This window comes from Pangasianodon hypophthalmus, chromosome 25, assembly GCF_027358585.1.
Source record: "Pangasianodon hypophthalmus isolate fPanHyp1 chromosome 25, fPanHyp1.pri, whole genome shotgun sequence".
NCBI lineage: Eukaryota > Metazoa > Chordata > Actinopteri > Siluriformes > Pangasiidae > Pangasianodon > Pangasianodon hypophthalmus.
The window spans coordinates 17131697-17159196 of record NC_069734.1 but is presented as its reverse complement, the minus strand read 5'-3'; the positions used below and the strand labels follow the sequence as shown (position 1 = coordinate 17159196).

Below are 27500 nucleotides of genomic sequence, written 5' to 3'. Positions count from 1 at the left end.
AGCATCTATCATACCAGTCGATGTGTACAAGTTGTTAGTATAGAAACAGTAATGTATTAGAAAGAGGACATTAATATAAACCTATCGTTCATGTTACAGCCAGAACTTTTCCAAGTCGCGCTTTTATACGAGAATAATGCACACCTTCTGACCAATCAGACTCGAGCATTCAACTGCGCTGTGACATAATGACTGAATAGCAAATTAGCTCTGTTTAACTCAGTTTATTTGTCCTAGAGTATATATTTTATTCTAACAGGAGATTACAGACTGCTAAACAAACGTAAACTCTGAATGAATGAATGACTGAGTGTCCAAAAGATACGGTTAAAACGAGGAGGAGGAGCTTATGATTTAATACAGCAGAATCAATAAATGACAACGAGTATCGATATGTTTGATAATTAGCTAATCTGGTAGTAAAGAACGTTTAATGGAAGTAGATCACATGCTACACATTTTAAAAAATCCAACAGAACGCAGAAAAAGTAGACACCGGGCGTCACCTGGCAATGCCTCTCTCCTCCTTCTCCTTCACTGTATTGAATTTGGGCTCCGTCTCCTGCAGCTCCTTCTGCTTCTCCTCAATCTTCTCCAGCAGCTTCTGCCTCTCTTTCAGCAATCGTTTCTGAGAGAGAAGAGAAAACACCAGTTTACTGCACAGTTCATTCAGTCTTCAGCTTGTTCTGAGGTTTTTCTAGTTCTACATTGAGTAATAACAAAAGAATTCTCATTAGGTATTGGCTTGCTTTCTTTCTTTCTTTCTTTCTTTCTTTCTTTATGCGAATTAGATTTTCAGTGACCGTTTTCACAATGTGAACATCCGGTGCATTTCATTCCCACAAAAGGATTTAATCTTTAAAAACACTTTGTAAAAAAGGGTAAGCAGCATAAACATCATGGAGCACACACCCATATACAGATGCTCTAGAGGATCTGACTGCTTTCTGCACAGGTGGGTGTGTGTAATCAGTGCCAAGACTGAAGGGTAATGAGAATCGCTTTCTGAGCCAAACTGGAATCATGCTCGACAAACAAAAAAAGAGAAAGGATGTATTTCATCCTCTCCATCTCCACGTCATCAGTCCAGCACTGAGCCAGGATGGGATACTGGGTAGCATGTGTATTTCAGCGTGTGTGTGTGTGTCTGGACCGCTGCCCTGTGTAGTGTGTGTGCAGTTTGTGACGCAGACGGGGACTCTGTCGACCCTCTGTTCTGTATTTCCTGCCAGCACTTCCCACAGATATAAGGGTTTATGCAACAGCTTCATCCAGACCGATATGAATCAACACGACCCAATAAATATAATATACGAGCAACTTATAAGCTGCAAAATATGGCGTATTGATGCAAAAATAATCAAGTTACATATAAACATATATATAATGCAATATAAATAGCACCTAACACCATCTAAAACTTCATGATCAGGTTTATGAGGCGACTAATAATTTATAATAATTGCATAAATAACACAATTACATTTTATATTTTATATTATATTTTCATTTTAGGCTACAATTCTTCCTATATACAGTACTGTACAAAACACCCGTTTTATTTACTATAAATTTTGTTATAGATTTTTATTTTATGATTTCTAATTATTGATTCAGTACTAAAGCTTTTTAAGATTCCAAACATTAGTTTTCTAGCACAAAGTTAAACGTTACAGAAAAATGTTTGTATGTCAGTAAAGAAAGCAGCAGATTCCATAAGAGACACTTTTCAGATAAAAACAGAATGAAGGCTGCTGGGTTTCGCTGCAGAAATAAGAAGCGAGTCGACAGTCAAAGTCTCCAGAAGAACTGTGGCTGCTTCTGCAAGATGCTCAGTAACACTTCCAGCTCATTTCCTTATAAAACCTCACACACTGCACCTCAGATACTATTTTATTATTTAAAGTGAAGGATCGTCACACCAAATATTGACTTCATTTCATTTATTACTGTTTACTGCTCTTTATAGGATTTTTTTAACGTAGAAACATTTAATTTCATTATTTTTGAAGGCGTCTTCGCTCTACAGTGTTTCTTTGCATGTGCCTAAGACTTTTGCACAGAACTGTAAACGTCTGAAATGAAAATAAATCTTGTGCTTAGTCACACTGAGCGCCGTTTTAATGCTAAATATGAACGCGATCAGACTACAAACAAACATTCATTCACCTGTATTGCTATATATATCTGTTAAATTTGTAAAAATGGCTAATAATTGCATTATTTGCACATTGTTATTGTTATTGTTAAATGTGACAGCTGCTATTGTTACTCAATTTGCTACAGGCTACTGTACTATTGTTATTGTTTTGTACATAAGTCAATATTGCCCATAGAGATATACTTCACATTACTGCTTCATGTGAACACATTACTGTTACTACATGTACTGTAATACTGTTTTGCACAAGTTAATATTGCACACTCACACATACAGATGTACATAGTCTATATTTCTATATACATAATCTATATTTCCACTTCTGCCACATAGCTACACTTTATTATGTTTGTTTGTATGTATGTGTTTGTCTGTTTTTATTTCTTACATAGTTTGCATATGTCTTGGCATTCAATGTGGACAGCAAAGAAAGAATTTCATTGTACAGGGAAACCTGGTTTACCTCATTGTGCACATGACAATAAACACTTTGAATCTTGAATCTATTAGCAGTTATAATGAGTGATAATAAACTACTGAGCACTGATTAATAACCTAAACGTACAGCTCATTCGTCTTAACTGTCCATGTTAGACCTTTAGGTTCTAGGTGGCGTAAAAATGACTGTTGGTTATGACTTTAAAAGCTCTCGTTGTTTGGCTTTTATCATCTGAAAGGGCGGTGTATCGGGTAAACGCTAAATACGATAATTATCCTAAACATCAAACAAATATCCAATATGAACAATAAAAGGAATATTCAGCTCTCATCATATCGCAGGTCAAGCTCCTTACGAGTCCGTGTCAGCTTCTCAACAACTCCGACGGTCAACTTTTTTAAAAACATATTCCAAAACTAATAATAAATTTTAAATAATAATAATAATAAAATCACTCTGTATGCACTCTGCTTGCAATGACGCTAAACGACACACGTGCCGCAGGTCTGGCCACGCCCCCTTCTTTCCCCCTCTCAGAGCCACGTGATGCTATCGTCAAGCTGCGATAGTTAGTGTGCAAAATAGGACGATGCCATTTTACACACGATCCACAAGCTTACTGGATAAACTTATTAAACTTGTCATGTTTTTGCCATCTACAGAATCTGTTGTAGTCATTGGAAGAGAAAAATAATTGTGTTTAATTAGTTAAAAAAAAAAAAAAATATATTGTGAGTCAATGGATTAGTCTGTTAATCCGTATGTGAGTGTGAGTGTGAGTGTGTGAGCGTGTGCGTATGTGTGTGTGAGTGTGTGTGTGCGTATGTGTGTGAGCGTGTGCGTATGTGTGTGAGTGTGTGAGTGTGTGCGTATGTGTGTGTGAGTGTGTGTGTGCGTATGTGTGTGAGTGTGTGTGTGCGTATGTGTGTGAGTGTGTGCGTATGTGTGTGTGAGTGTGTGTGCGCGCGCTGACCCTCTGTTCGCTGTTGCCTGCCAGTTCGTCCTGCAGGTCTTTGGCTTTGAGCTCCAGTTTGGTTCTCTGCTTGATCTGCTCCTGCCGCTCGGCGCTCAGCTGCTCCTTCTCCTCCTTCATCGCTGAGATACGAGCCTTCAGCTCCCGCACGACTCGCTCCGTCTCCTACAGAGAGAGAGAGAGAGAGAGAGGGAGAAAGAAAGTGAGAGAGATTGAGAGAGAGAGAGAGAGAGAGAGAGAGAGAGAGAGGGAGAAAGAAAGTGAGAGAGATTGAGAGAGAGAGAGAGAGAGAGAGAGAGAGAGAGGGAGAAAGAAAGTGAGAGAGAGAGAGAGAGAAAGAAAGTGAGAGAGACAGAGAGAGAGAGAGAGAGAAAGTGAGAGAGATTGAGAGAGACAGAGAGAGAGAGAGAGAGAGAGAGAGAAAGAAAGTGAGAGAGACAGAGAGAGAGAGAGAGAGAGAGAGAGAGAGAGAGCATTACATGCATCATCTTAGAGAAGAGTATTAACTATCCTACATATTAAAACACGACTTTATTCACAAATGCTTATGCGAGACACGAAGCACTTCACTCTAACTGCTCGACACTTTACCTCCACTTTGTCTCTGGCGTCCTGCTGAGCGTCACGTAGCTGCCTTGATTTGTCTCCACACGTCTCTCTCTTAGTGGACAGCTACAACAGACAAAGCAGCAATTAAGTAATTAGTTTTCATACACGCTCCTGTAGAACTTATCTGGCAGGCTGACAACAGCTTGAGTATAAACCGTGCTCACGTGTGTGTGTGTGTGTGTGTGTGTGTGTGTGTGTGCGTGTGTGTGTTTACCTCGTCAAGCTTGGCCCGGGTCTCGTTGAGCTCCTGGTTGTAGATGGTGTACTCCAGCGCTCTTCTCATCTTGTCCCATTTTTGGTACTGCGCCAGCTCCTCTTTTTCATCCTCCAGGGTGTGCAGTCGCTCCTCTATGTACTTCAGCAGCTCGTTGATCTTCTCCCTCTTTCCCTCTGCAAATAAACAAAAACAAAACCTAATTTACATGTTTCAAAACGCTTTCACGGTGCCATCATGCGGATCATAATTCGTTTCAAAGTTTGCTTTCCTCTTCAGTTTGGTTCATTTAGGGGGCGAAAAAGAAGAGCACATCCTTCAAACTCGGCTATGAAGCCAAAATAAAATCAAACGAGGGCGTAATTTGGTTGGAGCGCAAAAATAATTGGATGCGCGTAAGGGAAGAGCGGTCTGTTCTGTACCAGAAGGAAGCACATCATCTCCTAATCACCTGTATAATGATCACAGACTCTATTTACACCTGGACATTTCATGCGTCTTGTATCTTAATTGCATCCTGAGAACATTTTAATGACATACACTTGCAGCCAAACACATATCCGGTTGGCCGTAATTGCCGTTTTATGAAAAGGAGAGTTGACTACGTGCGTTCACGGAGAACACGCACCACCTACTGCGAGCTGTTTTGTTTGTGAGAATCGGCTCGCAGAGACATAAACACAGAAGTTGCTGTAACGTTTACGAATCGGCTTTACGGAACGATTTCCGAGTGCTAGTTGTTATGATGTGTGACGTTTATAACCTGTCTCCTTCATCAGCGAGATACTCTCCTCCTTGCGCTCGTCGTACACGCGGGTTCCTGCCACCTCCCTCAGGAGCTTCAGACGCTGGGAGTCGGGAGCCGTCGCCATCTGGTTGATCTGAACACACAGCCACAGCGCCATATTGTTCATTACAGCATCATTACAAAGCAATACAAAGGTTTTTAATCTCCACCTACTGGATCTGTAGCATATGGGGGATTATCACAGACAGGAACTTCAACACTACATGTTTACGTGACACTCAGAAGTACTCAGATACCACAAAACCTTCAGGAAAGCACAATGTCTTGATACTGTATTTCTCCAGGGTTGAAAAATCTACTGAAATAAAACTAATAAGAGCTTTGGTGAGACTTTCCCTCATCTGTCTCATCCCAATACCTTTATTCTATAACTGGAGTTTTGAATCTGCGACATTTATTCAGCCAACAACTGACGTTCGGCTTCGGTTACAAGCGAGTTCAGAATAAATAGTTTTTTTTTTTTTTCAATAGTACAGAAATGCGTCAAAATACTTCAGATCAGTGGTTCTCAACCTTTTTTTTTTTTTTCAGTGGGCCGCACTAAGTCTCACGGGCCGCATATCATTTACGTACGACGTCACCAATGCAAACTAAGCAGATATTAAAGGTATCTAAACGCTTACAATTAGATTTATTATTATTATTATTATTATTATTAAAGAGTATAATTCTACTTACACCTGATGTTTGCATGTGTTGTTTCATTAGTATTTTCCTCACATCTTTTTTCTCCTCTAATAACAAATTTGTCCATTTTGATCGTTAACTGATGACTGTTTTAAATCTGCCAGAGCCCGAGCGTGTAACTGTGTGCGTTAACTGTGTAACTGCGTCAGTACTGCGCATGTGTGAAAACAATATATGATCACCAAAATTATTTTATATGACAACTTTTATTTGCTTAATACATTTAAAAAAAAAAAAAAAAAGAATTGTAAAACTATAAGTTATTAACTTTTTTTTTTTAAACATGGTCAGGGTCGTGGGCTGCGTTTGCTTTTGCGGGCCGCGGGTTGAGAACCTCTGCTTTAGATGCTGTAGCTCGAGATAAAAACGCTACAGCATTCCTTTAATGTAAAGAAATAAATGAAAACACAGACCGAAATTAAATAGTTTAGGAGTAGACGATATGAGAAAAATATCATATCGCACCACAAAACAATATTTTTAAATTTAATCACGCAAACTTTAACACTAAAAGTAGGAAAAATATTTGTAACAATTCGTATTTATAGAGATTTTCTCTATTTTCAGATGTTTAATAGTTACAATTTAGGAAGCAAATTGAAATTATATTCATCAATATTTTTTAATAATAAATAAATACTTTATTATATAATTTTAAATAATAAAAATTTACTCTTCTAGAATTCAGTACACTTCTAATCAAACCAAATGCGTCCAATCGGGTTGTAATTTTTTTCTTTTTAAACGGTAAAATTTTTTTTTTTAAAGATATTGTGATGCTCGCGATAACTCAGGAAAGAGAACACTGTGATTTTATTGCGATATTTATCACGCTTTACAGCTCGTAAATTCCCAGGAGGCTTGAATATTTACAGAAATGTTCTGTTACTGTAGTTGATGTTACGTGGCGAGGCGCTGTTTTACCTTTCCCTGCTTTACGATGTAGTAAGGGTTACTGCGGGAGAAACCTGCGCTCTCCAACAGGTTCATCACATCGTTCTTCCTGAAACACACACACACAAACACACACAGTGCAGGTCACCAGTCTGTCACCTGACAGAACTTACCGACATTCCCAGAAAATCCCTCAACACTTACGTCACCATCTTCTTATCGAGGAAGTACTGGTCCTTTTTAGCGCCGATGACTCGCCGCAGTGAGACCTCCTCTTTGTCGATCTGAGGAGAGGAAACACTACTACATCACCTGCGCAAAACAGTTACCCAGCAACACACATCAATACAAAACACACACTACGACCATACTGAAGCAGCACTAACAGCATCGCGCTCTCTCTCTCTCACACACACACACACACACACACACACACGGTACAGAACCAGCGTTACTGCTGAGGGATTTTACCGGAAGCCTGTTGTCGGAGTTGTCGAATATAATCTCCACAAAAGCAGAGATGACTCGGGGACCGGTGCCCTCCTGCGCGCACACACACACACACACACACACACACACAGGACGCCATTATGTCAGAGCATGTTTTTTCATATTTAAAATAACATACATATATATGATACTTTATAAAATATTATAAAGCATTTTCTTGGCAGAAAATACTAAATGGCTGATGTGGTTTGTAAATGCTGGTGCTGGTGCTGGAAGGCTTCAACGTTCAGTAACACAAAGAGGCATTTAGATGAACACAGAGGAGTGCAGTTTAAAACCGTTTCATTATTGCAGACGAACAGAGACACAGAGAGACAAAGAGACACAGACAGAGACAGAAAAAAAAGACAGAGAGAGAGAGAGAGAGAGAGAGAGAGAGAGAGAGAGAAACACAAATTCACAAAGACACAAACAGACAAAAATAAAAAGACAGACAAAGACACAGACAGACCGAGGCAGAGACTGAAGAAGACAAAAAGACAGACAAAGACAAGCAAAGACAAGCAAAGACACAGACAAAGAGACAAATTCAAACACACAGACACACCCACACAGACACACACACACACAGACACACACACACAGACACAGACACACACACACACAGACACACACACACAGACACACACACACAGACACACACACACAGACACACACACACAGACAGACAGATAGAGACACAGAAACACAGATAAAGACAAAAAAAAAGGACAAACACACAGACAACATATGTGCAACATTTTTACACACCGTAAGCACCTTTATTTATTATTATTATTATTATTATTATTATTATTATTATTGAGTGTCTGATCTTTTGAAGCACTTGTAAGATGTAAAGCTGCTGAATTAACATCATTACTGACATGCAGCAGGGCCAGACGCTGCTCGGGCCGCAGGTGACTGAACTCATCACTCAGCACAAACTGGATAGCTACAACAGAAACAAAAGAAACCGCATCAGGAGGAGAATGTTTACGCCACACACACACACACACACACACACACACACACACACACACACACACGCCATAATAACACTTTTCTTTACATTACAGAAATGAAATTAGCAGGCTGCTGTCTGAACTTTTTATTTTAGTTAATGTACTGAAGTTCCCTAACCCTAACTTATGAATAAAGAGTTTACTCTGCATCTGTACAAATCAAAAACTCACGAAACTCACCGTAAAAGAAGTTACTCTTTCCAGATCCGTTTCTGCCCACTGATTAACAAAAAAAATATATATATATATAAATAAAATTAAGTCTTTCATTAGCTCATTAATTCCAGCAAATCAACCTTCTGTGATTTTGTGCAAAGTGATAAAACTCATCTCTTCATGTCATGAATATAAAACACGCAATCACTGTTGTTTTTTTGTTTTTTTAAATAAAGTTTAACAATTCACACATTTTCCAATCGACTCTACACACTCAGAGAACTCTGATGAGATCAGACTCACCGATCACATTGTGCTTCGAGCTGAAAGGATCCACCACAGTCTGGTCTCTGTAACTGCGGAAGCCCTGGATGATCACCTGGAGAAACATTAGCACACGTACAAACCGGTTTAATTGTGTATTTTCAGTGTATTTAAAAAGAAAAAACTCTTTTCTAATATCTTTGTCTTTGGTGGAAGATAAATCTGTGCTGCGCTGCAGCGATTTAAACTGCTGCGTTACTCACGTTAGTGGAGAAATAATCGATACGCCGACTGTATAATCATCATCCAACTCAATTCAACGTATCGCAATATCGAATATTTACAAAGACGACGGCGATCGACACCGGCATTTCGCTCCTTTACGAAGTACACGGACATTTTCGGTGACTTATTATTATTATTATTATTGATTATTACTCACACACGTGTTGCGTATCTTGTGTACATCCAGAAGATTGACATTCGTCCCTGTCCGTCAGGTTTCCGAGTCAAACTGCAAAATGTTTAGCGATTTTACGCACAACGACGAGCTAGCTGTCTTTCATAAAACTCTCCGCTGTCGTCGTGATTGTTGTCATGATTCTTCGTCTCAAATCTAAAACTCTGACCTTACTTATTTACTAATCTAGAAAATCCCGAAAGCTAGTACACAAAACAGAGCCTTTGGTATGTTTCAAGGAGGTTTTTAAAATTCAAACACTAACTATAACAGAAAAACCAGCTAGCTTTATTTCTCAATAATGGTCTAAAATTGTACATAAGGTGTGAGATTTGAGACACAACGCTAGTGTGTTTGTTTAGCGGAAGCAGATGAATGAAGAAATGTGTCTGGTTTTTTTTGTTTTTTTTTATCGTATCAGGAGTGAAAAAGACTAAAACTTTTTCTGAATGTGACTCTGAGTAACTCAATTTTCTCTCTGTAAATCAAGCGACGCTTGAACTTGTCTCGCAGAAATTCCACAACGTTAAACGTAACTATAAATGGATAAAAAAAAAAAGTGTCTTTCTTTAATACAAGCAATCTCTCTAATCATAAATAAATCACTGTAGAATATATAATCAACTTCAGGGTGGTAACTAACTCCGCTTCATCACACCACACGGTCGTTGATTATTTTCCTACAACAGCACATGATTATGGGATTAAATCTCCGTACGAAGAAATTAAACTTATTATTATTATTATTATTATTATTATTATTATTATTCGACCTCGGCTTAAAATTTTGATTCCTACTTAACAGTGTAAGGAAACTAAAACAACTCAATTTTATTTTAAAAATTATTACTAATAAACCAGGACCTTATTTTGGTCTTTCAACTCACCACATATTAAAATAAATGTAATGTTTAATTTAATTTAAAATGTAATGAATTTACCTGAGATATGAGACAGCTTACTTTGACTAGTAACATTAAACCAAGAAGGCAATAACAGAAAGAAAATGTAGGGGGAAAAAGAAATAAAAATGTTTCTACAACGTTTATTTCAAGATTTTAATAAAATAAAATAACATTATTGTATAATAATATAAGAAATGTATATAATGTGCTTCAAGTTTAACACCTGACAGGAAAAAAACAAGTATCAGCTAATAAACATTAATAAATGATGTTGTTAGTAAAAATGAGAAAATAGAACTGTGAGAAGGCAATACAATATTTAAGAAAAGGTTAAATAACTTTAAACAGAAGAAAAAGCTGTATTTTATTTAAATAAAAGCATTAATAGTCAGCATTATTCTGGTGAACTTGTCACCTCAGGCAAATTACTGTAAGCACGCGCGCTTCTTCACTTCTGCTCTATTAGCGTTAGCATTAGCGTTAGCATTAGCATTTCCTCAACTGAACAGCTAGCATAGCGTCAAAGCTCACATTCGCTAACTCGATGTCTAAATTATCTAAATATACGCGTTTGGAAATCCGATATATATAATACGATATATTTAATTCGTGCAAAAATTTTTTTGAAAAATGATTAATTCTATTCACACAATAACGACCTGAATATTAGCTTAGCATGAAGCTTAGCTGTTAGCATCTCCATTCACTTTACCTGTTTAATGTACATGGTTTCGCCTTTCGCGATTCACCTTCCAGACCAAAATAAAGCTCCGCACCCTCCTCCTCTTCCACACAGAGAAGAAGGGTTGGTTATGAAGAAAAAAAAACAACAAAATGTCCTGCACTTTAATAAATCCAGATTCGGTGCATGAAATACAGTTTTTTTCCTCACGTAAACAGAAATAACAAAGAAAATGGCGGAGGGGGCGGGAAACGATGGAAGATCTCACTTTACTGAGTGCGCGGGGGGGGACCGGCTGTGGACTGACTTTATAGATCGACAACTTCTAAACGTACAAAAATCATTATCGTAAAAATACGATTAAATATGCTTTTAATATGGTAGAAATATTTTAATGGATAATGAGGTCATGTTGAATGAATTCCCTTATCTTTATTTAACATCACACCCCTATTTTGAGATGTTGGTGTAACCCGCATGGAGACAGCTTTGGGCGCCAATATGAGACTGGATTCCACTCACTGAAGCGGGTTTTTTATTTTTATTTTTTTTGCCCACCCGTATTTCGATAGATCCCGCCTCCTAAATGCGGATTGGCTACTGACCTCTCATGTCCGGCTCTATGATTGGCTAGCAGTTTACAAACATTCCGCGATTGGACAATTCGCCTTTCCATCAACTACCTCAGCGTGGTGGATTTGACAGAAAATCGATTAAAAAGCTTTTTTTTTAATTTTAGGTTTATTGACAAATGTTTTTAGTTAGTGGAAGTTTTTTCAGTTTTTTTAGCTACTGTCTGTTATACCACTATACACCACTATAATGGTTTTCCAACACAAAATAACATTACTGTAGGAAAGAGGTCACTACGGACTGATGTCCAAATTGCTGGTTTAAGTTCTCTAGATCAAGTGAACATAGTAGTCCACTACAAAGGAGGCTCAAAATAGAGAAAGTGAGCACTTTACAACTCTCAGAGTCACAACAGGGGTCACTGTTGCATCTTACTTTGTTATTAGGAGTTCGCTGGGTGTGTGGCGGCCTGGGAAAACCCTTCACATGGTCAAAATTTGATGTTTTCTACAATATGCAGTGTTTAATTCTTAAAACTACAGACTTTCCTGGACTAAAACGTGTTTCTCAATCACAAGAGTATTCTGTTTACCACCAAAAATGAAAACGGAGAGAATTTAATTTAAAGGTGCAATAGGTAAGATTGTTAAGCTCCGCCCCCCAGGATGTACCATCAAGTTGAGTGCCTGTAACATGATTGACAGGAGGTGCATCCAAACACAATCAAGCATTCTGGACCAGAAGTCAGTTTTCTGAATGGGTTTTCTCAGCCACTTAAAACGCTTGTGCTGAGGCTATGTCTTTAACCATTATTTTTGATCATGTTTTACATATCTTTCAGGTTATTCGTATACAAGTATGAAAATAATAAAATTGTCTATTGCTCCTTTAAGATGTCACACCTAGCTCTACATTTATAACCTAATACTCATGGACAATGTTACTGCCAAATTTAAAAGAATTCTAAGCTTACAAGAATTCTAAGACTTTTAAACACGAGCCTCATCATCGTCTGTTCACGCAACTCATGGGGAAATAATCACTGATTCACTCACTTCTGATCTGTTGAGTAAATTGCTTTTTTTTAATTATTATTATTAGATCCACTGTTGTTTTCACTGAGTGTGAAGAAGCTCTTCTCTGTTTTGATGATGAAGTGATGAGGATCAGACATTTTGAAATCTGCCATCTGATTACAAACTGAATTAGGATTAGGATTATGTCCATTTCACTATTAAACGAATGTCTAATGATAACTTTCTAAGCCTACATATTTAGTACGTTGGCTAGCTAATAACCTACTCGTTATTAATTGGTCACTTAGCAATTAGCGACATAAATCAGGACATTCAGCCAAAGCCTGACAGAGTCACCAGAGAAGAAATAAAACCTTTAGTTATTTTACAGGTGACAGTTAATTTTATAGTTTATCCACATCCATAAACCAGCTCAGTACGTTTGGGTTAGCCATCAATGCTAAATGTGATTATAGTGTAATTTTAGCCATACTGAGTCTTTTTTTAGTGATTTGACGACACATCTGAGGTAAATGTTCATATTCCCGACAATTATAGCTCATTTTCGCTGTCTTTATACCTTTACATTGTGTGTAGAAAGACCTTTTACTACGTCCGATCTAGTGAAACTGGCGGCAACATTCATTAGCAAGCTTATACTGAGTGTTGATTGTTCTTACGTCCTTAATCGCTTGAATGGCATACGTATCATTCACAAGTTTCTTCATTTTAATACACTGTCGAATCTACAGTACCAACTTAAACAGGGATTTAACACGTAATCTTAGACTAACGGATTAAAAACGTGTGTACGTTTAAAAAGGCTAATGGCTAATTAGCCTACATCATATGAACACTTAAAAATAATACACTGTGTTAGAACTGATTCTTTACGTTCTAGTGTTTGGGATGTGTCTTGATGTTTTAGTAACTAGACATGAATTCTACACATCATTTCTTAGTGTCTCATCACCTCAGATTGCTTAATGTCAGGAAATGATTTACCGTCATGAAGTGGAACTGAATAACTCGTGAATGTTCATCCCCATCATGGAGAAAAGAATTATTGGGAAAGTCTGGAATGAAGAAAATTCATCTGGTTCATGAAGATAGAGAAGAAATGAACACAAACTGATCTCCACTTTTATGTACAAAACATTTATTAACAGATTCACACTTGATAAAAAAAAAAAAAAAGAAAGAAATTTGTTTTTAAATCAATAAATTAATATGAAAAGCCTTAGAGTGTGACACAAGTAGGCATGAATGATCATTAAACTAAGGCTTGTATTGCAGTGTGTTCTAAGGCAAACACCAAAAACAACACTCACTTCCATGCAGTCTTTTAAACACAATCAAACTGAATCCCTGTTGCCATCCTAACAGCCCTTCCAGTGCTTTATCAGATTAAATAATGTTCGTTAGCTGAGCCCTCGGAGGGCAGGGAGATCGAGTGAACATCAGTGCAGACTTCAGGAGGAAATTTACCCAGAAAGCTTCGTAATCTGATCGTAATGTCCTTTTCAAAACAACGAAAATGATGTACGTATCGTTTAAATGGATTTGCTCTGTTCATGTTGTTTATGTAGCAAACCACATGACAGGTGATGTCTTTATTCCTTTATTCCTTTATTCTGCTAGCTAATTAGCAAGGTAGCTAATTACCATTCTACGTAGTTATCACCTAGCACGATAACTATTCAGAATGTTGGCTAGTTACCATGCCTGGTTGTTTAACAAGCTGAAAAGACTGTTGGCGAAGTTCGAAAAATGTTATTTCAGCTACATTGTTTTTTTTGCTGCCAAGTTTGAACTCCTGGGCAAAATATCTTGTCGAAGAGGTTGTGTAGAAACAGTCTTAATTTCTTCTTCGCCAAAACCAAGTATTGTCTTTTTTAATTCCTTTATATTTCAAGTAGTCAGGGAGGCGATGGGACTGAGATTGATGGGCGACAGGAAGGAGGTAGGGAAGGAGAAAACGGATGACTCGAAGCTCTTATCGATCGTGAACTCATCACTCTTGTGTTCGTCATCGTTGTTTTCGATATTGCTGTCCGTCGCAGACGCCAGAACCTCGTTCTCGAACTGCAGCAGCTGGCCCATGAAGCTGAAGTTGGGCGAGATGACGGCGCGCCGCTGCCTCACGGCGTCGAACGCCTCCTCCAGACGCAGCCTCTGCGTCTTCATCAGGTACGCCATGCAGATGGTGGGCGAGCGCGAAATGCCCGCCTCGCAGTGCACCAGCACCTTTCCACCTTCTCGCTTCACCTCGTCTGGAAAAGAGAGGGAAAGCAAGAGCACTTTAGATATGACCTTTGAATGACCTTAGAATACCTTTAAATAAAATACTCTTTGTTGTATTAATGTTATCCAGTGTTCAAGTATATGTGTGATCATATGTAATAATTTCAAAAGAAAACTACATGCTCCAGGATACTCCAAAAACAGTATTTTTACCTCAGACACACACTGGGGGTGTGGCCTAAAGTGTGACAGTTGAAATATATAAATTTATAGACTCATAGCACCAAATGTGACTTGGCTGATGGACTACATCTGAAATAAGTTATAATAATAATTTTTTTTGGTAAACTCTCACTTTAACCGAAAGATTCCTCCCAGTTTTGCTCTTCCTTTTGTCCTGTCTACATTTCCGAGTTCTCTCTTTGTCCGTTTAAATGTCAGATATTTTTATTCTCTTTTTTCCCTTCCAAGTAAAGTGGCTTATGCTTAGTCTGACTCATAAGATTATGTCTAGCCCTGCTCAGATAAAACACACACACACACACACACACACACACACACACACCTTTCTGCAGGTCATTCACTAATCAGGCCTTAAGAGTCTAATCCACCATTGTGCACTATCTCACCCACACACACACACACACACACACACACACACACACAGACACACAAAGCGGAGTGGGTGTAAGGGAAAGTGTGTGTGAATCTCTGACTGTCTATCTAATCCAAACAAAACCTGCTTGAGTGAATCATCACATAGCCCATGAGGCCATCTGCATCTTCACACACTCACACACACACACACACTCTCTCACACACTTTCATAACTTTAAATGGAGATGTGTATTCACTGGCTATAAGAGGATTCTTTATTGTATATGAGCCCGGCTTTGTCCACATTTTTCAATAAGGCTAAACCCATAGAGTTTGGGTTAGCCATCAATGCTAAATGTGATTATAGTGTAATTTTAGCCATACTGAGTCTTTTTTTAGTGATTTGACGACACATCTGAGGTAAATGTTGATATTCCCGACAATTATAGCTCATTTTCGCTGTCTTTATACCTTTACATTGTGTGTAGAAAGACCTTTTACTACGTTCGATCTAGTAAAACTGGCAGCAACAAGCATTAGCAAGCTTATACTGAGTGTTGATTGTTCTTACGTCCTTAATCACTTGAATGGCATACGTATCATTCACAAGTTTCTTCATTTTAATACGCTATTCAATCTACAGTACCAATTTAAACAGGGACTTAACACGTAATCTTAGACTAAAAGTGTTTTAAAAAGTGTGTAAGCGTTGATACAGTGATGTTTTCTGTGAGGAGATTTGTAACAGTCAGAGGTAAAGCTGTAACTTTAACTTTTCCAGCAGGACAGAGGAGTTTGTGTGTCAACACTACAGGTGAGATAAGGCTGAAGGCTATAAATAGGCCAGTAAACACCTTGATTTAGACATTATCAGTGTTCATCTGTTTGGGAAATGATTCACATGCCTCAAGGGTCATCCCACGAGCACCTGGAGGTTTGAAATGACAATCAGCGGGCATTTTGCGTACCTTTGCCATACCCAACCTACACACACGCGCGCGCGCACGCACATACACACACCCAAAAACTCCTGCTATTAAAGCACTACTCATGCGCTGACACACCGGTCACACCCGTCATCATCAAGCTCATGCAACGATGACTCAAACCACCAGGTTTTTGTTTCCTCTTTTCCTTTTCTGTCTCTCGCAGAAAGCGCTGAAGGCTATACTCCTTGTAAAGAAGGAGAGCAAGAGCGTCAGCTTTTACGCAAGACAAGCTCATTTTTAGCTTCAGCATCAGCCAGCCAAGGCTACGGGCAGGCTTAATTTAAAACTTGCCTGAATAGATGCTGCTCTATATTTAGACTTTTTTTGCCGATTCAATTCACGTAACTTCTGTAACGACGAACACACATCGATATTTGATATCACAATAACCGTAACGCTTATCTCAGTTTATATTTAACATTAGGCTCAGATTGAAACTGAACCTCTGAATGCGCTACAATCATATATTCTGAAATTGCCCTGTAATGGTGTCTGGAAACTACAGAAATTCCCTCGATTCTTTCCAAACACACCCAGGAAAGAGTGTGAAATTATGAGATATAGTGTTCAACTGGTTCTTAGGTCAGAGAAATGAAATAAATATCAGCTGTATTCTTACATGTTTTTGAATAAATGAATGCTGTAAGTCTATTAAGTGTAAAGAGCTGACCTCAGTCAATAGGACAGCAGTGGTTAAGTCCTAAACAGAAAAGGATTAATGGCCAGGATATGTGTGTATGTGTGTGTGTGTGTGTGTGTGTGTGTGTGTGTGTGTGTGTGCGCTCACCAATGAAGTCAATGGCCTCCTGGAAGTGTGAGCCGATATCGGCTGTGTGACTGTCCTCAACAGCGATGCGTTTATAGCGCTGTGGCCCTCCGGCGCACTGCCAGTCTCGCCGTGACACGTTCAACAAGGCGGTGATGCGCAGCTCGCTCAGGCAGTCGTGTCGGCGCGCGTGGTGAGCGCTGCCCAGGTAGAGGAAGGGCAACAGCTCCACTGGACCATCCTAAAAAAAACAAAAAACAGGAAAAAAAAAAAAAAAAAGTGAGTCATAAATGAGTCAACTCGACCTGATTATATTCAATAGAATCAACACCTAAATGATTCGAATCACTTGATTCAATAAAGTGAAGAATCAGTTAAATGAAGGGAACGAAAGGAATCAGTTCAGCTCAAACTCTAAGTAAATGTGACTAGTGGTCAGAACATCTGAACGTTTGTCGTTATTTTATTATTGACTCATTCGAGACCAAAGGTCGGAGATAAAACGGGCGTCTGATGTCAGTCGGGAGTCTTTGAAATAAAGTCAGGCTGCTCTGAGCCCTACAGTGAACATATACACAATGTTAAATAAAGTGACACAGTACTAAATATACTGGGGTTAATGTTTGTCCAGTAGGACTTTCATGACAAGAAATAAATCTTGGGTTTAAAAATGAGCTCAACACTGCGAACTCTGGTGTCATGCACTAATCTTTTGAAGAAAAATACAACCAAAACCCACAAAACATGTCAATATGGCTATCACAGGTATTAGTATTAGTAGCTAATAATACGTGATCTCATTTACAAAAAGAAGGATGGTAGTTTATTGTGGGGGTTAGTAGCTACTTAGTGGTATCCCATTTGCATAATCTGGGAAAGTTGTAGCCAATTGGCATGACCTCGTTTGCACAATGTACCAAGTCAGTAGCCAATCGTGTGATCTCATTTGCATAATCTAGGACATTTGTAGCCAATAACGCTGTCTCATTTACATAATGTGGGGAGTTTGAAGCCAATCTTGTGACCTCATTTGCATAATATAGGGAGTTTGTAGCCAATAGTGTGACCTCATTTGCATAATAGGGCGATTAGTAGCCAATAGCTTGATCTCATTTGCATAATCTAGGAAATTGGTAGCCAACTGGCGTGATCTCATTTGCATAATGTAAGAAGTTAGTAGCCACCCTTAGCATATCTGAGAAGCACTTTAACAAATTGTGCAGAAATTCTAGTTCATGTTATACCTATTTATATAAACTAATAATATTTACTGTTTTATTAGCCCTCCTTGTTTGTCATGCACGTTAAATTAGAGAATTTCTGTAAAACTGTAGGTTGTTTTCATCTAATAAAAGTGCATTTATTTCTCTCAGGTGTTAAAGGAAGAGGATGGGGCTTTACCTGAGTGTAATCTGTCCCGGGCTGCACTTCCGCCGTGTCCGGTGCGCTGTGTTCCTGAGCCGGCTTGGCCTCGGTGCACAGCTCGGGGTAGTGTGCGTGGAAGCTCTCATAGCCTCCTGTGAAGACAAAACAGAGCTAAAGCATCTGTTTTCAAGGACTGTTGAGTCGCAGGGCAAGAACAGTGTGGATAAGGCTTATCTGAGAGCCGCGCAAGGCACACATTACACCAGCTCACACTTCAATTAGCCTCACAGACAACCTAAAGAGTCGAAATAGCTCTTCTGTGTTTAATTAAGCCTTACTTAATTAAGGGTTATTAAGAGCTGAAGTGTTTCCACTGTGTGTGTCAATCGTTCTTAGAAATAGCATCAAAATTTTTCACAGATTCGGTTTGAGTAGACTGCTGTCTGTCTGGTGTGTGACAGTTTTTTTTTTTTACACTCTGACTCATCTTGGCTTTGACGCACAGCAAACCACGTCTGAGAAACTGCGTGCCGAAACAGTGCTCATGCACAATAACCCTCAACACTACAGGTGCTAGCTTTACTTAGAACTTCATACAACAACGCCTATTTTCTACCTCACTTTTTATCAAAGACTTCAGAGGTTTCCTGGATTGGTCCGAGATGATCTGGCGTCTATATATAGCTTAACTACATCAAGTGCAGTTACAGTAAATACTCATGACAGTGCGAGATGAGTGAAAAATGTCCAGTCAATACTCAAGACCATAAATAGTCAGGACAAGAAATACTCAAGACAAGAAAAACTCAAGGAAATAAATAGTCAGGAAAAGAATTACTAGGCAAAATAAATACTCAGGTTAATACATATTCATGAAAATAAGAACTCAGGCAAATAAGTACTCAGGCAAATAAGTACTCAGGACACTAAATACTGAGTAAAATAAATACTCAGGATAACAAGTAGCCAGTAAAATAAACGTTCAGAATAGACAGACAGACAGACAGACAGATAGACAGATAGATAGATAGATAGATACTTTACTGATCCCTAATCCCTTAAAGATGATAAATACTCAAGACAATAAATACTGAGCAACAGAAATACTCAGGGAAATAAATATTCAGGACAGTGCACAGTAACTAGGCAGGACAATAGAAAAGTAGCCTATTGGATGGATAGAAGAATCTGTTTTTTTGGGATACAGTATTTATAAAAATAAAAAAAAATCAATATATAAGGAATATCAACATATGTTTAGTAAACGAGCTGAAATATAGCTTAGCTGTAGCTCAAATTAAAAATGAATTCAGAACTGTTCCAGCCAGGAGATCTACGAGATCTACACTCTCAGAAATAACTAAAGGAACTAAACAGTACTTTGGGTTGGAACCGTAGAAGTGCCTCTGTAGTGCTGTATCTCTTTATGATGTATCTCTTAGTGATGTATCTCTATAGTATTGTCCATCTATAGTGATATATCTCTTTAGTATTGTATCTCTTTAGTGATGTATCTCTTTAGTGATGTATTTCTATAGTGGTGTATCTCTTAGTGATGTATCTCTATAGTGATGTATCTCTTCAGTAATGTATCTCTATAGTGATGTATCTCTTTAGTGATGTATTTCTATAGTGTTGTATCTCTTTAGTGATGTATTTCTATAGTGGTGTATCTCTTTAGTGCTGTATCTCTATAGTGTTATATCTCTTTAGTGATGTATCTCTATAGTGTTGTATCTCTATAGTGATGTATCTCTATAGTGTTGTATCTCTATAGTGCTGTATCTCTATAGTCATGTATTTCTATAGTGATGTATCTCTCTAGTGATGTATCTCTTTAGTGATGTATCTCTATAGTGATGTATCTCTTTACTGATGTATTTCTATAGTGGTGTATCTTTCTAGTGTTGTATCTCTTTAGTGATGTATCTCTTTAGTGATGTATCTCTATAGTGTTGTATCTCTATAGTGATGTGTCTCTATAGTGATGTATCTCTTTAGTGATGTATCTCTATAGTGATGTATCTCTTTAGTGATGTATCTCTATAGTGGTGTATCTCTTTAGTGGTGTATCTCTTTACTGATGTATTTCTATAGTGGTATATCTCTCTAGTGTTGTATCTCTTTAGTGATGTATCTCTTTAGTGATGTATCTCTATAGTGATGTGTCTCTATAGTGATGTATCTCTTTAGTGATGTATCTCTATAGTGTTGTATCTCTTTAGTGGTGTATCTCTATAGTGGTGTATCTCTTTAGTGGTGTATCTCTATAGTGGTGTATCTCTTTAGTGATGTATCTCTTTAGTGGTGTATCTCTATAGTGGTGTATCTCTTTAGTGGTGTATCTCTTTAGTGGTGTATCTCTATAGTGGTGTATCTCTTTAGTGGTGTATCTCTATAGTGGTGTATCTCTTTAGTGGTGTATCTCTTTAGTGGTGTATCTCTATAGTGGTGTATCTCTTTAGTGGTGTATCTCTATAGTGGTGTATCTCTTTAGTGGTGTATCTCTTTAGTGGTGTATCTCTATAGTGGTGTATCTCTTTAGTGGTGTATCTCTATAGTGGTGTATCTCTATAGTGGTGTATCTCTTTAGTGGTGTATCTCTTTAGTGATGTATCTCTTTAGTGATGTATCTGTATAGTGATGTTTTAGAGTAAATGTTAAAAAGGTCCACCTCAGCAACACGGCAAAGCTTCTTTCTAAAAGTGCCGGAAATGAACCCAGGTCGTTAACGCTAGTCTGAAGCGAGTTGAGCCGCTCACCCTTCAGGAAGCAGATGTTGGCGCAGCTGGCGAGGTGCGCGAGGCTGTGGATGGCGAGGCGCGCCACGCTGTCCTTCTTCAGCTTGTGGAGATGCGGCGTGCACTCATCCAGCGCCACCACCACCGACACGCCGCCCTCCCGCAGCCGGAACAGCGCCTGCTCATCCGGCACGACGAAGCGCAGCGGCACCGGAGCTCCGCGCGCCCTGCGCACCACCACCGAGTTCAGGTTCACGTTGACCGAGCCGCGCACGCTCGAGCTGGCGAACGACAAGTACGGTCTGCAGTCCAGGATTAAACACTTCCCGCTCTCCTTGCGCAGGATTTTCTTTAAATGGCGGCTGTCTATACTCGACACCTTCATGATTCGTTATTATTATTATTTTATTATTATTATTATTATTAGTTTCCGTTCCTGTATCTGCGCGCGAGCGTCTACCGGTTCACTCTGCCGCTCCGCGCGCCTACATTTCCTTTGAGGGGATTCCGTGGGATTGCGTTTTATATCAATGGAACCTCCGGCGTTTAACGTCACGGACCATATATGGACACCGACAAAAGAGCAGCTGATTCGACCCCGCCTACTCCGCGCGTAGCCACGCCCCTGGTTTTTCACAACGTTGCCTGGTTTGCAGGATTCCCCTCTGCTTTAGAGACCACATTTCCCCATTAATGTTTGTTCAGTCACTATATCCTACACATTTCCTTCCCCTATGGATTAATCCCGACATCAAATCTAAGGGCTGTATTGAGAAATTTGCTGCTTTTCAACAAGTTCACTTATCCTGATCTGGCAACATGGGTCACTATTAGTTATGAATATGAGTCATGCCTGAAAGTGCCAGCTGTGTGCATATTCTACATTTTTCCCCTCCTCCACTGTTTCACTGACCATCCTTAAGAAAAACTCTCCTGGGGGTTTCAACACACCTTTGTGCACTGCTGTATGTTTTGTAACAGCTTTCAGTTATTTTCTCTTTCTTGCAAATTTCCAGAGAAGTAATTAAATGATGCGTCATTTCAGAATTTCACATCTCAGAGGCTTTCACTGCTCAGGAAGTGCTGGAAGTTTCTCTTCCTTTCGACTTCCACCTGCCCCACATTGACTTGTAGTTTAATCCCTTAAGAGCTAATGCGATTATACGTCACTCCAGCTCACTGTAGTTCACCGTAACCAAAGGCCTAAAAGACACGAGTCATGTTCTTGCAAAAAAAATATTCCAAAACAGCTCCACACTCTCAGAAAAAAATGGTAGTAACCTGTATCTTTCCTTGTCGCCACAGTGGTACACCTTAAAAGTACCTTTCACCTGGTGAATATGTTCCTTTCACCTGGAAACATGGATATAGTTCCAACTTTAACACTACATGCATCTTTCTAGGTAGAAGATACACACTAAAAGTTACAAAAGGTGTACACTTCAGGGCGACAACGAAAGGTTCAGTTTAAAACCCTTTAGACTGCAGTGTCTACATGTGTTTGCATGTGTGTACAAGTGTGATATGCATGACTATTATGAGTGAAAATGAGTGTGCATATGCGTACGAGTGTCAGCATGAATTCATATGAATGCATTCCTGCCTGAGAGCGCTCTACGTGTGTGTGTGTGTGTGTGTGTGTGTGTAAAAGGAAGAGCAGGTTGTGATTGGATTAGAGCAGCAGGCAGTCAGCCATATGGCCTCGGTATAAGCTCTCAGCCGATGACATCACACAGCTCTAGGGGAACACACACACACACACTCCCTCAGGCGTTCAAAACCAAACCAAAATCTCACCAAGGCCTCAGAATGGATAGTTTCTATCTCTTATTATGGAAAATATATACAATTAAATCATCACTACTACTAATTTTACCATTTTTGACTACACAAAGGGTGTGGCACTTATTGAATGTGTGTGTGTGTGTGTGCGTTTGGTGGCAAATGAGGTGACATCCATATCTAAAACGTGTGGTAAGAGTTTTAGCTAGTGTGAATTTGTTGGAAAAGCCACATAACACACTTTAAATAAAATATTTAGTAAGAATTTTGTGTTTGTTTGTGTGTGTGTTCTCGTGTCTATGATCTGTTATTATGTCACTATTGTCCTTTTGGTTAAAGATTCAGCTCTGTATTAAAGCTCTGGTCAGGAGCGATATACAAGTTTTCAGAGGCTTACACATAACAACACTGATTAACGGGCTGGTATCAATGTGCTAGCACGGCTAAATCCCAAGGAAAAAAAACAAACAAACAAAAAAAAAAAACGTAAATTTAAGGCTCAAATTTTGGCATCGACATGTTATTTCTGAACCACAGCAGCACCAACATTCACAAGCAAAAATCCACAGTCTGGAATGACGAAGCGAGAAACGAATACTAGGGCTGATTTCTTTCTAGCCCAGCCTGTAGATTCATGCAGCCAATCAGTGACGAGTCGTGTACACAGACTGACACACCTTGTAGATTTGACATGGATTGGGGATAATTACTTAAGCCTAATATAAAACATGAATGAGGTGAATTTGTCTCATGATCCTTGATTTCAGGACAAAATGGAAGTAAATAGTCTAAGCAAACATTGTCCAAAGTACAAACTACACCATCATAAGTTCACAGGAATCATCAGTTTTCATGCCAATGATGACTTTGGATGTTGTAAGGCTCAATGACAATGGTTTCATAATATAAATCTCGAGTTAGCAGCCATTTGTTAAACTAGTTGCCTTATATCTGGGACGGTTTTTGTGCCTTTGGCTTCAGCATAGCTAGATTAAGCTAAATTAGCTAAATTAAACTTTGATTTTCCAACTCATAAATTCAATGCTTTTGGTGCTTCACAAATATAAAAAAATGCTTCTAATGCCAAACTTGGAAGCTGTATTTAAAAAAAAAAAAACCTACATATGATAAGGTGCTGCTTAAAAACCAGCCATCTGAGAACTGTCTGGGCGGGGCCTAATATTCTAATTAGCATGCTTGATTGACAGTCTTGCTATCCCACCAAAGTAGAAGTATATACATGATGGACAAGAGAACTGGGATGATTCGACTGTAAACATACAAACATACACAATTACACAAAAAAGCACATAGCTATGCTTTGCTTATGCTTAATAAATATATCAAACTCTTGACACACAAGTTAGCTTGTCGCTTTTTCGAGACTATCTGTTAATGTTCATCACTAAAGATGGCCAAAGAGTGTGTACTTTCATACAAAGAGAGAACTTTACTGACTTTGCGACCGACCAATCACATTTAAACTCTCAAATCATTTTTACAAATGCGATGGTGTGAAAACTAGGTACAGAAACGCAGGTAGCCAATCAGATTGCAGCAACATTAGCCCTGCCCATATATTGTGAACCAGAAGATAAACATTAAACTCGTCAGAAAGCAAATCACAGATTCTGGTTCCTTGGATCAGTTCTACTAACCAGAAGGTTGCGAGTTCAAACTCCGGGATTGCGCAGAGCCGAGAACGGACTCTTCAGCTTCGCCGTGCCAAATGACCCGGTGATTAAACTAAAAATGTGTCAGCAAGAACATATGATTTCTAGATAAAAGGAGATGTTCCACATTAGTCAGAATGCTCCATAGGTGCACATCGAGTCTTCCTGCTGTGAAGCGAGCCCGGGATTTCCCCCACTGTCCCAATGCTATTATCACCCACCATGTGATCTGATCTGCTCTGGTCTGTCCTGGTGTGTGTGTGTGTGTGTGTGTGTGTGTGTGTGTGTATGGGTGTGTGTAGTGACTTCCCGAAACAAATGAAAAATCTTTAAATAAAGACGATCACACAATAGAGCAGGTGCTTCCTGGATTCCAGACTGAAAGAATGCGCTCATCTCAAAACATTGCACATATACTGTGTATATACAGTGTATACACACACACACACACACACACACACAGCCAAACACACACACACACACACACACACGTGCGTGACACATCCCCGTTTACACCACAGCGTATTCACTGTAACTTGATTAGTGCTCTCCTCGTAGCGCATTGAAGCGCTTAACAATGTTGCACAGCAGCTTGTAGAAAATCTTGTACAGGAAAGTTCATGGGAGGTGTCAAGTGTTGTGAGTAAACAGGAAATGTATGTAAAATTGGAGATAAAATTTACTCCACCACTTCCTCAGTCATAGTCTACAGTCACTATCACAGACCACAGTTCCTTCCTGCTATCACTAACAGGCATGTGCTAACGATACACACAATATTCAACACACATGATGTTAACGTACAGTTACGCAAGACATGAAAGGAATACGTACGTAAGGAATACAACAGTGTGTCCTGAAGTGTTTTATTCCTCTTATACCTCAGCATTACAGTTTGTTATTCATGTATTAGTTGATTGGAGCAGGAGACCACGCCCCTTTTACAGAACTTATTACAGTTATACTAAAAACTACAGCTACAGAATTTCTTATTGTACACTGAAATAAAGAATGTACTAAATTTTAAAACTATAAATGTTAGTTTGTAAAACTTACCACTAGCAAAAGCATAAAATAGAAACATTAAGCAATATTCAATGTACTTTTAACTATTTTTTTTAAAATCCACTTTTAATATTCAGCCATATAAATTGTATAATTTTTAATTATAAACTTTTACTGATAAACTTGAACATTTCGCCAGTCCCAAGGATGTTGGATTGGCCATAAAAACAGCTCCACAGGTAAAACTAAAACTAAAATTAGAACTACAACTAAAAGTGCAGCTATTTAAAAAAAAAAAAAAAAAAAAAAAAAAACAGAAATTTACTCCACATAAAAATATACTAAAACTAAATTTAAAACTGATTTTAAATTAAAAAAAAAAAAAACAAAAAAAAACATTGCGCAATAACACCATAAACACAGCTGTAGCTTCTACTGTAACTTATTTTGCCTAAATGATCTAATAATCCTGTTACCTGGGCATGACTTTAGCAGGAAACACACAAAAATGATAGCTTAACTACTGAAAAAATCTTGAATATAACCAAATTTATCTAGGATTTCCTACTGTAAAGATTACAACAAAACAAATATAAGATTATTAAACCTATATATATATATATATTTTTTTTTTACTGATTTCAGCTCATCTTTCAAAATTATAGATCATTTTGCTTCTCTCTAGAAATAAATGTAATTTTAAATGTTGCAGATTTATCTGGCATTAGAACAAGACTAAAAATGAAAGAAGATTACAATTAAAGAACAAGCTTGAAATGAGTAAAAACATCTAGAAATTGGTTTAATATTCTTATATTTGGTTTACTGTAATCTTAAATACTAAATAAATACTAGACATACTACAACCATTATATTACTTTGTCTATTTAGACTGATTTTCTGAAAATTCTGATCTGCCATTTTTAGTAACAGAGCCTTGTTTCTCTATCTACCAAACGTATGAACAGTAGTGACACAGCCATTTATTAATATTTGATATTTTTTTGCAGCAGAGATGTGGAACACATTACCATTAAACATTTATTATGCTCCATCTATGTCTGAATAATAAAAAAAAAATTACTTTTATTATTTATCTTACTTGTACTTGGATGCTAGTTATGACATTACTTTTAAATTAATTTAATTATTGTATTTTTTATTACAGATTATTACACACTTTGTATTGTATATTTTATATATTTATTATCTTCTGTTATTATTTGTTTGCCTATTAATTTTACTTTTGACTTTTCATCTTCTCAGTTTTTTTACGCACTGATTATCTACTATTATTATTATTATTATTATTATTATTATTATTATTATTCATTAAAATGTTCGATTCAATTCTAATGTATTAAAGTTATATTAAAACATCATAAACCGTGATTTGAAAGTTTGGCAGTGAGAAATATTTGAGTTCCCTTTTTTATTAATTTTATTTTTTTTTAAAGAACATAAATTTAGGCGTTTGTTGAGTCTGAAAACATTTCGATGATGATGATGATGATGATGATGACAGACATAGTCACCGAACTCCAGCTGAGTGATTGGAATGAAAATGATAAATGACGATAACACACTTACTTACTCAGTAACACATGTGCACACACACACTCATATGGAATGTAGCCTTGTAAGGCTTCAGGACACTGATGTAACACTACAGCGTGTGTGTGTGTGTGTGTGTGTGTGTGTGCTTTTCCTGTAATCGTAATAAATTGTAATAAATGTTTGGCTATTTTAAATCTCAAAATATTTGGCTATTTGATAGTGATCACATGAACCAACAAGCTGAAAGTGTCAAAACTTGTTCAAACAAACCCGATTATTCATCCGTTGCCTTTCTGCATTGTAGGATGTGTGTTTATGACACTTGTTTGAAACACACACACACACACAAAATGTTCCACAGTAAGCCTTGACTCACAACACCAACACTCTGACTCTGTTTACTGATCATCTCTGTGTCACATATCT

General features: G+C 38.1%; 2 protein-coding genes across 4 annotated transcripts in view; both read right to left on the bottom strand.

Annotated features, from left to right (window-relative positions):
* smc3 (structural maintenance of chromosomes 3) overlaps nt 1-10997 on the bottom strand; it is a 26375-nt gene extending 15378 nt beyond the window's left edge. The window contains exons 1-12 of the mRNA XM_053229501.1: nt 10797-10997; nt 8759-8834; nt 8480-8518; nt 8162-8229; nt 7257-7328; nt 6990-7069; nt 6816-6894; nt 5160-5277; nt 4397-4572; nt 4165-4245; nt 3574-3738; nt 507-628 (exon numbers count right to left, since the gene is read on the bottom strand). Coding sequence (XP_053085476.1) covers nt 507-628; nt 3574-3738; nt 4165-4245; nt 4397-4572; nt 5160-5277; nt 6816-6894; nt 6990-7069; nt 7257-7328; nt 8162-8229; nt 8480-8518; nt 8759-8834; nt 10797-10811 — 1091 coding nt within the window. The 5' untranslated portion in view covers nt 10812-10997. The remainder of the gene's footprint in view (nt 1-506; nt 629-3573; nt 3739-4164; nt 4246-4396; nt 4573-5159; nt 5278-6815; nt 6895-6989; nt 7070-7256; nt 7329-8161; nt 8230-8479; nt 8519-8758; nt 8835-10796) is intronic.
* A 2495-nt stretch (nt 10998-13492) lies between these two features.
* dusp5 (dual specificity phosphatase 5) overlaps nt 13493-27500 on the bottom strand; it is a 33458-nt gene continuing 19450 nt past the window's right edge. For 2 of the 3 annotated variants that reach the window (XM_034299422.2, XM_034299421.2), the window contains 3 exons: nt 18353-18468; nt 16973-17192; nt 13493-14628 (listed from right to left, as the gene is read on the bottom strand). In XM_034299422.2, the coding sequence (XP_034155313.2) occupies nt 14267-14628; nt 16973-17192; nt 18353-18468 (698 nt within the window). In that variant the 3' untranslated portion in view covers nt 13493-14266. Of the gene's footprint in view, nt 14629-16972; nt 17193-18352; nt 18469-21078; nt 21573-27500 lie in introns of those variants that run through there. The other variant, XM_026947967.3, reaches the window with a different exon arrangement.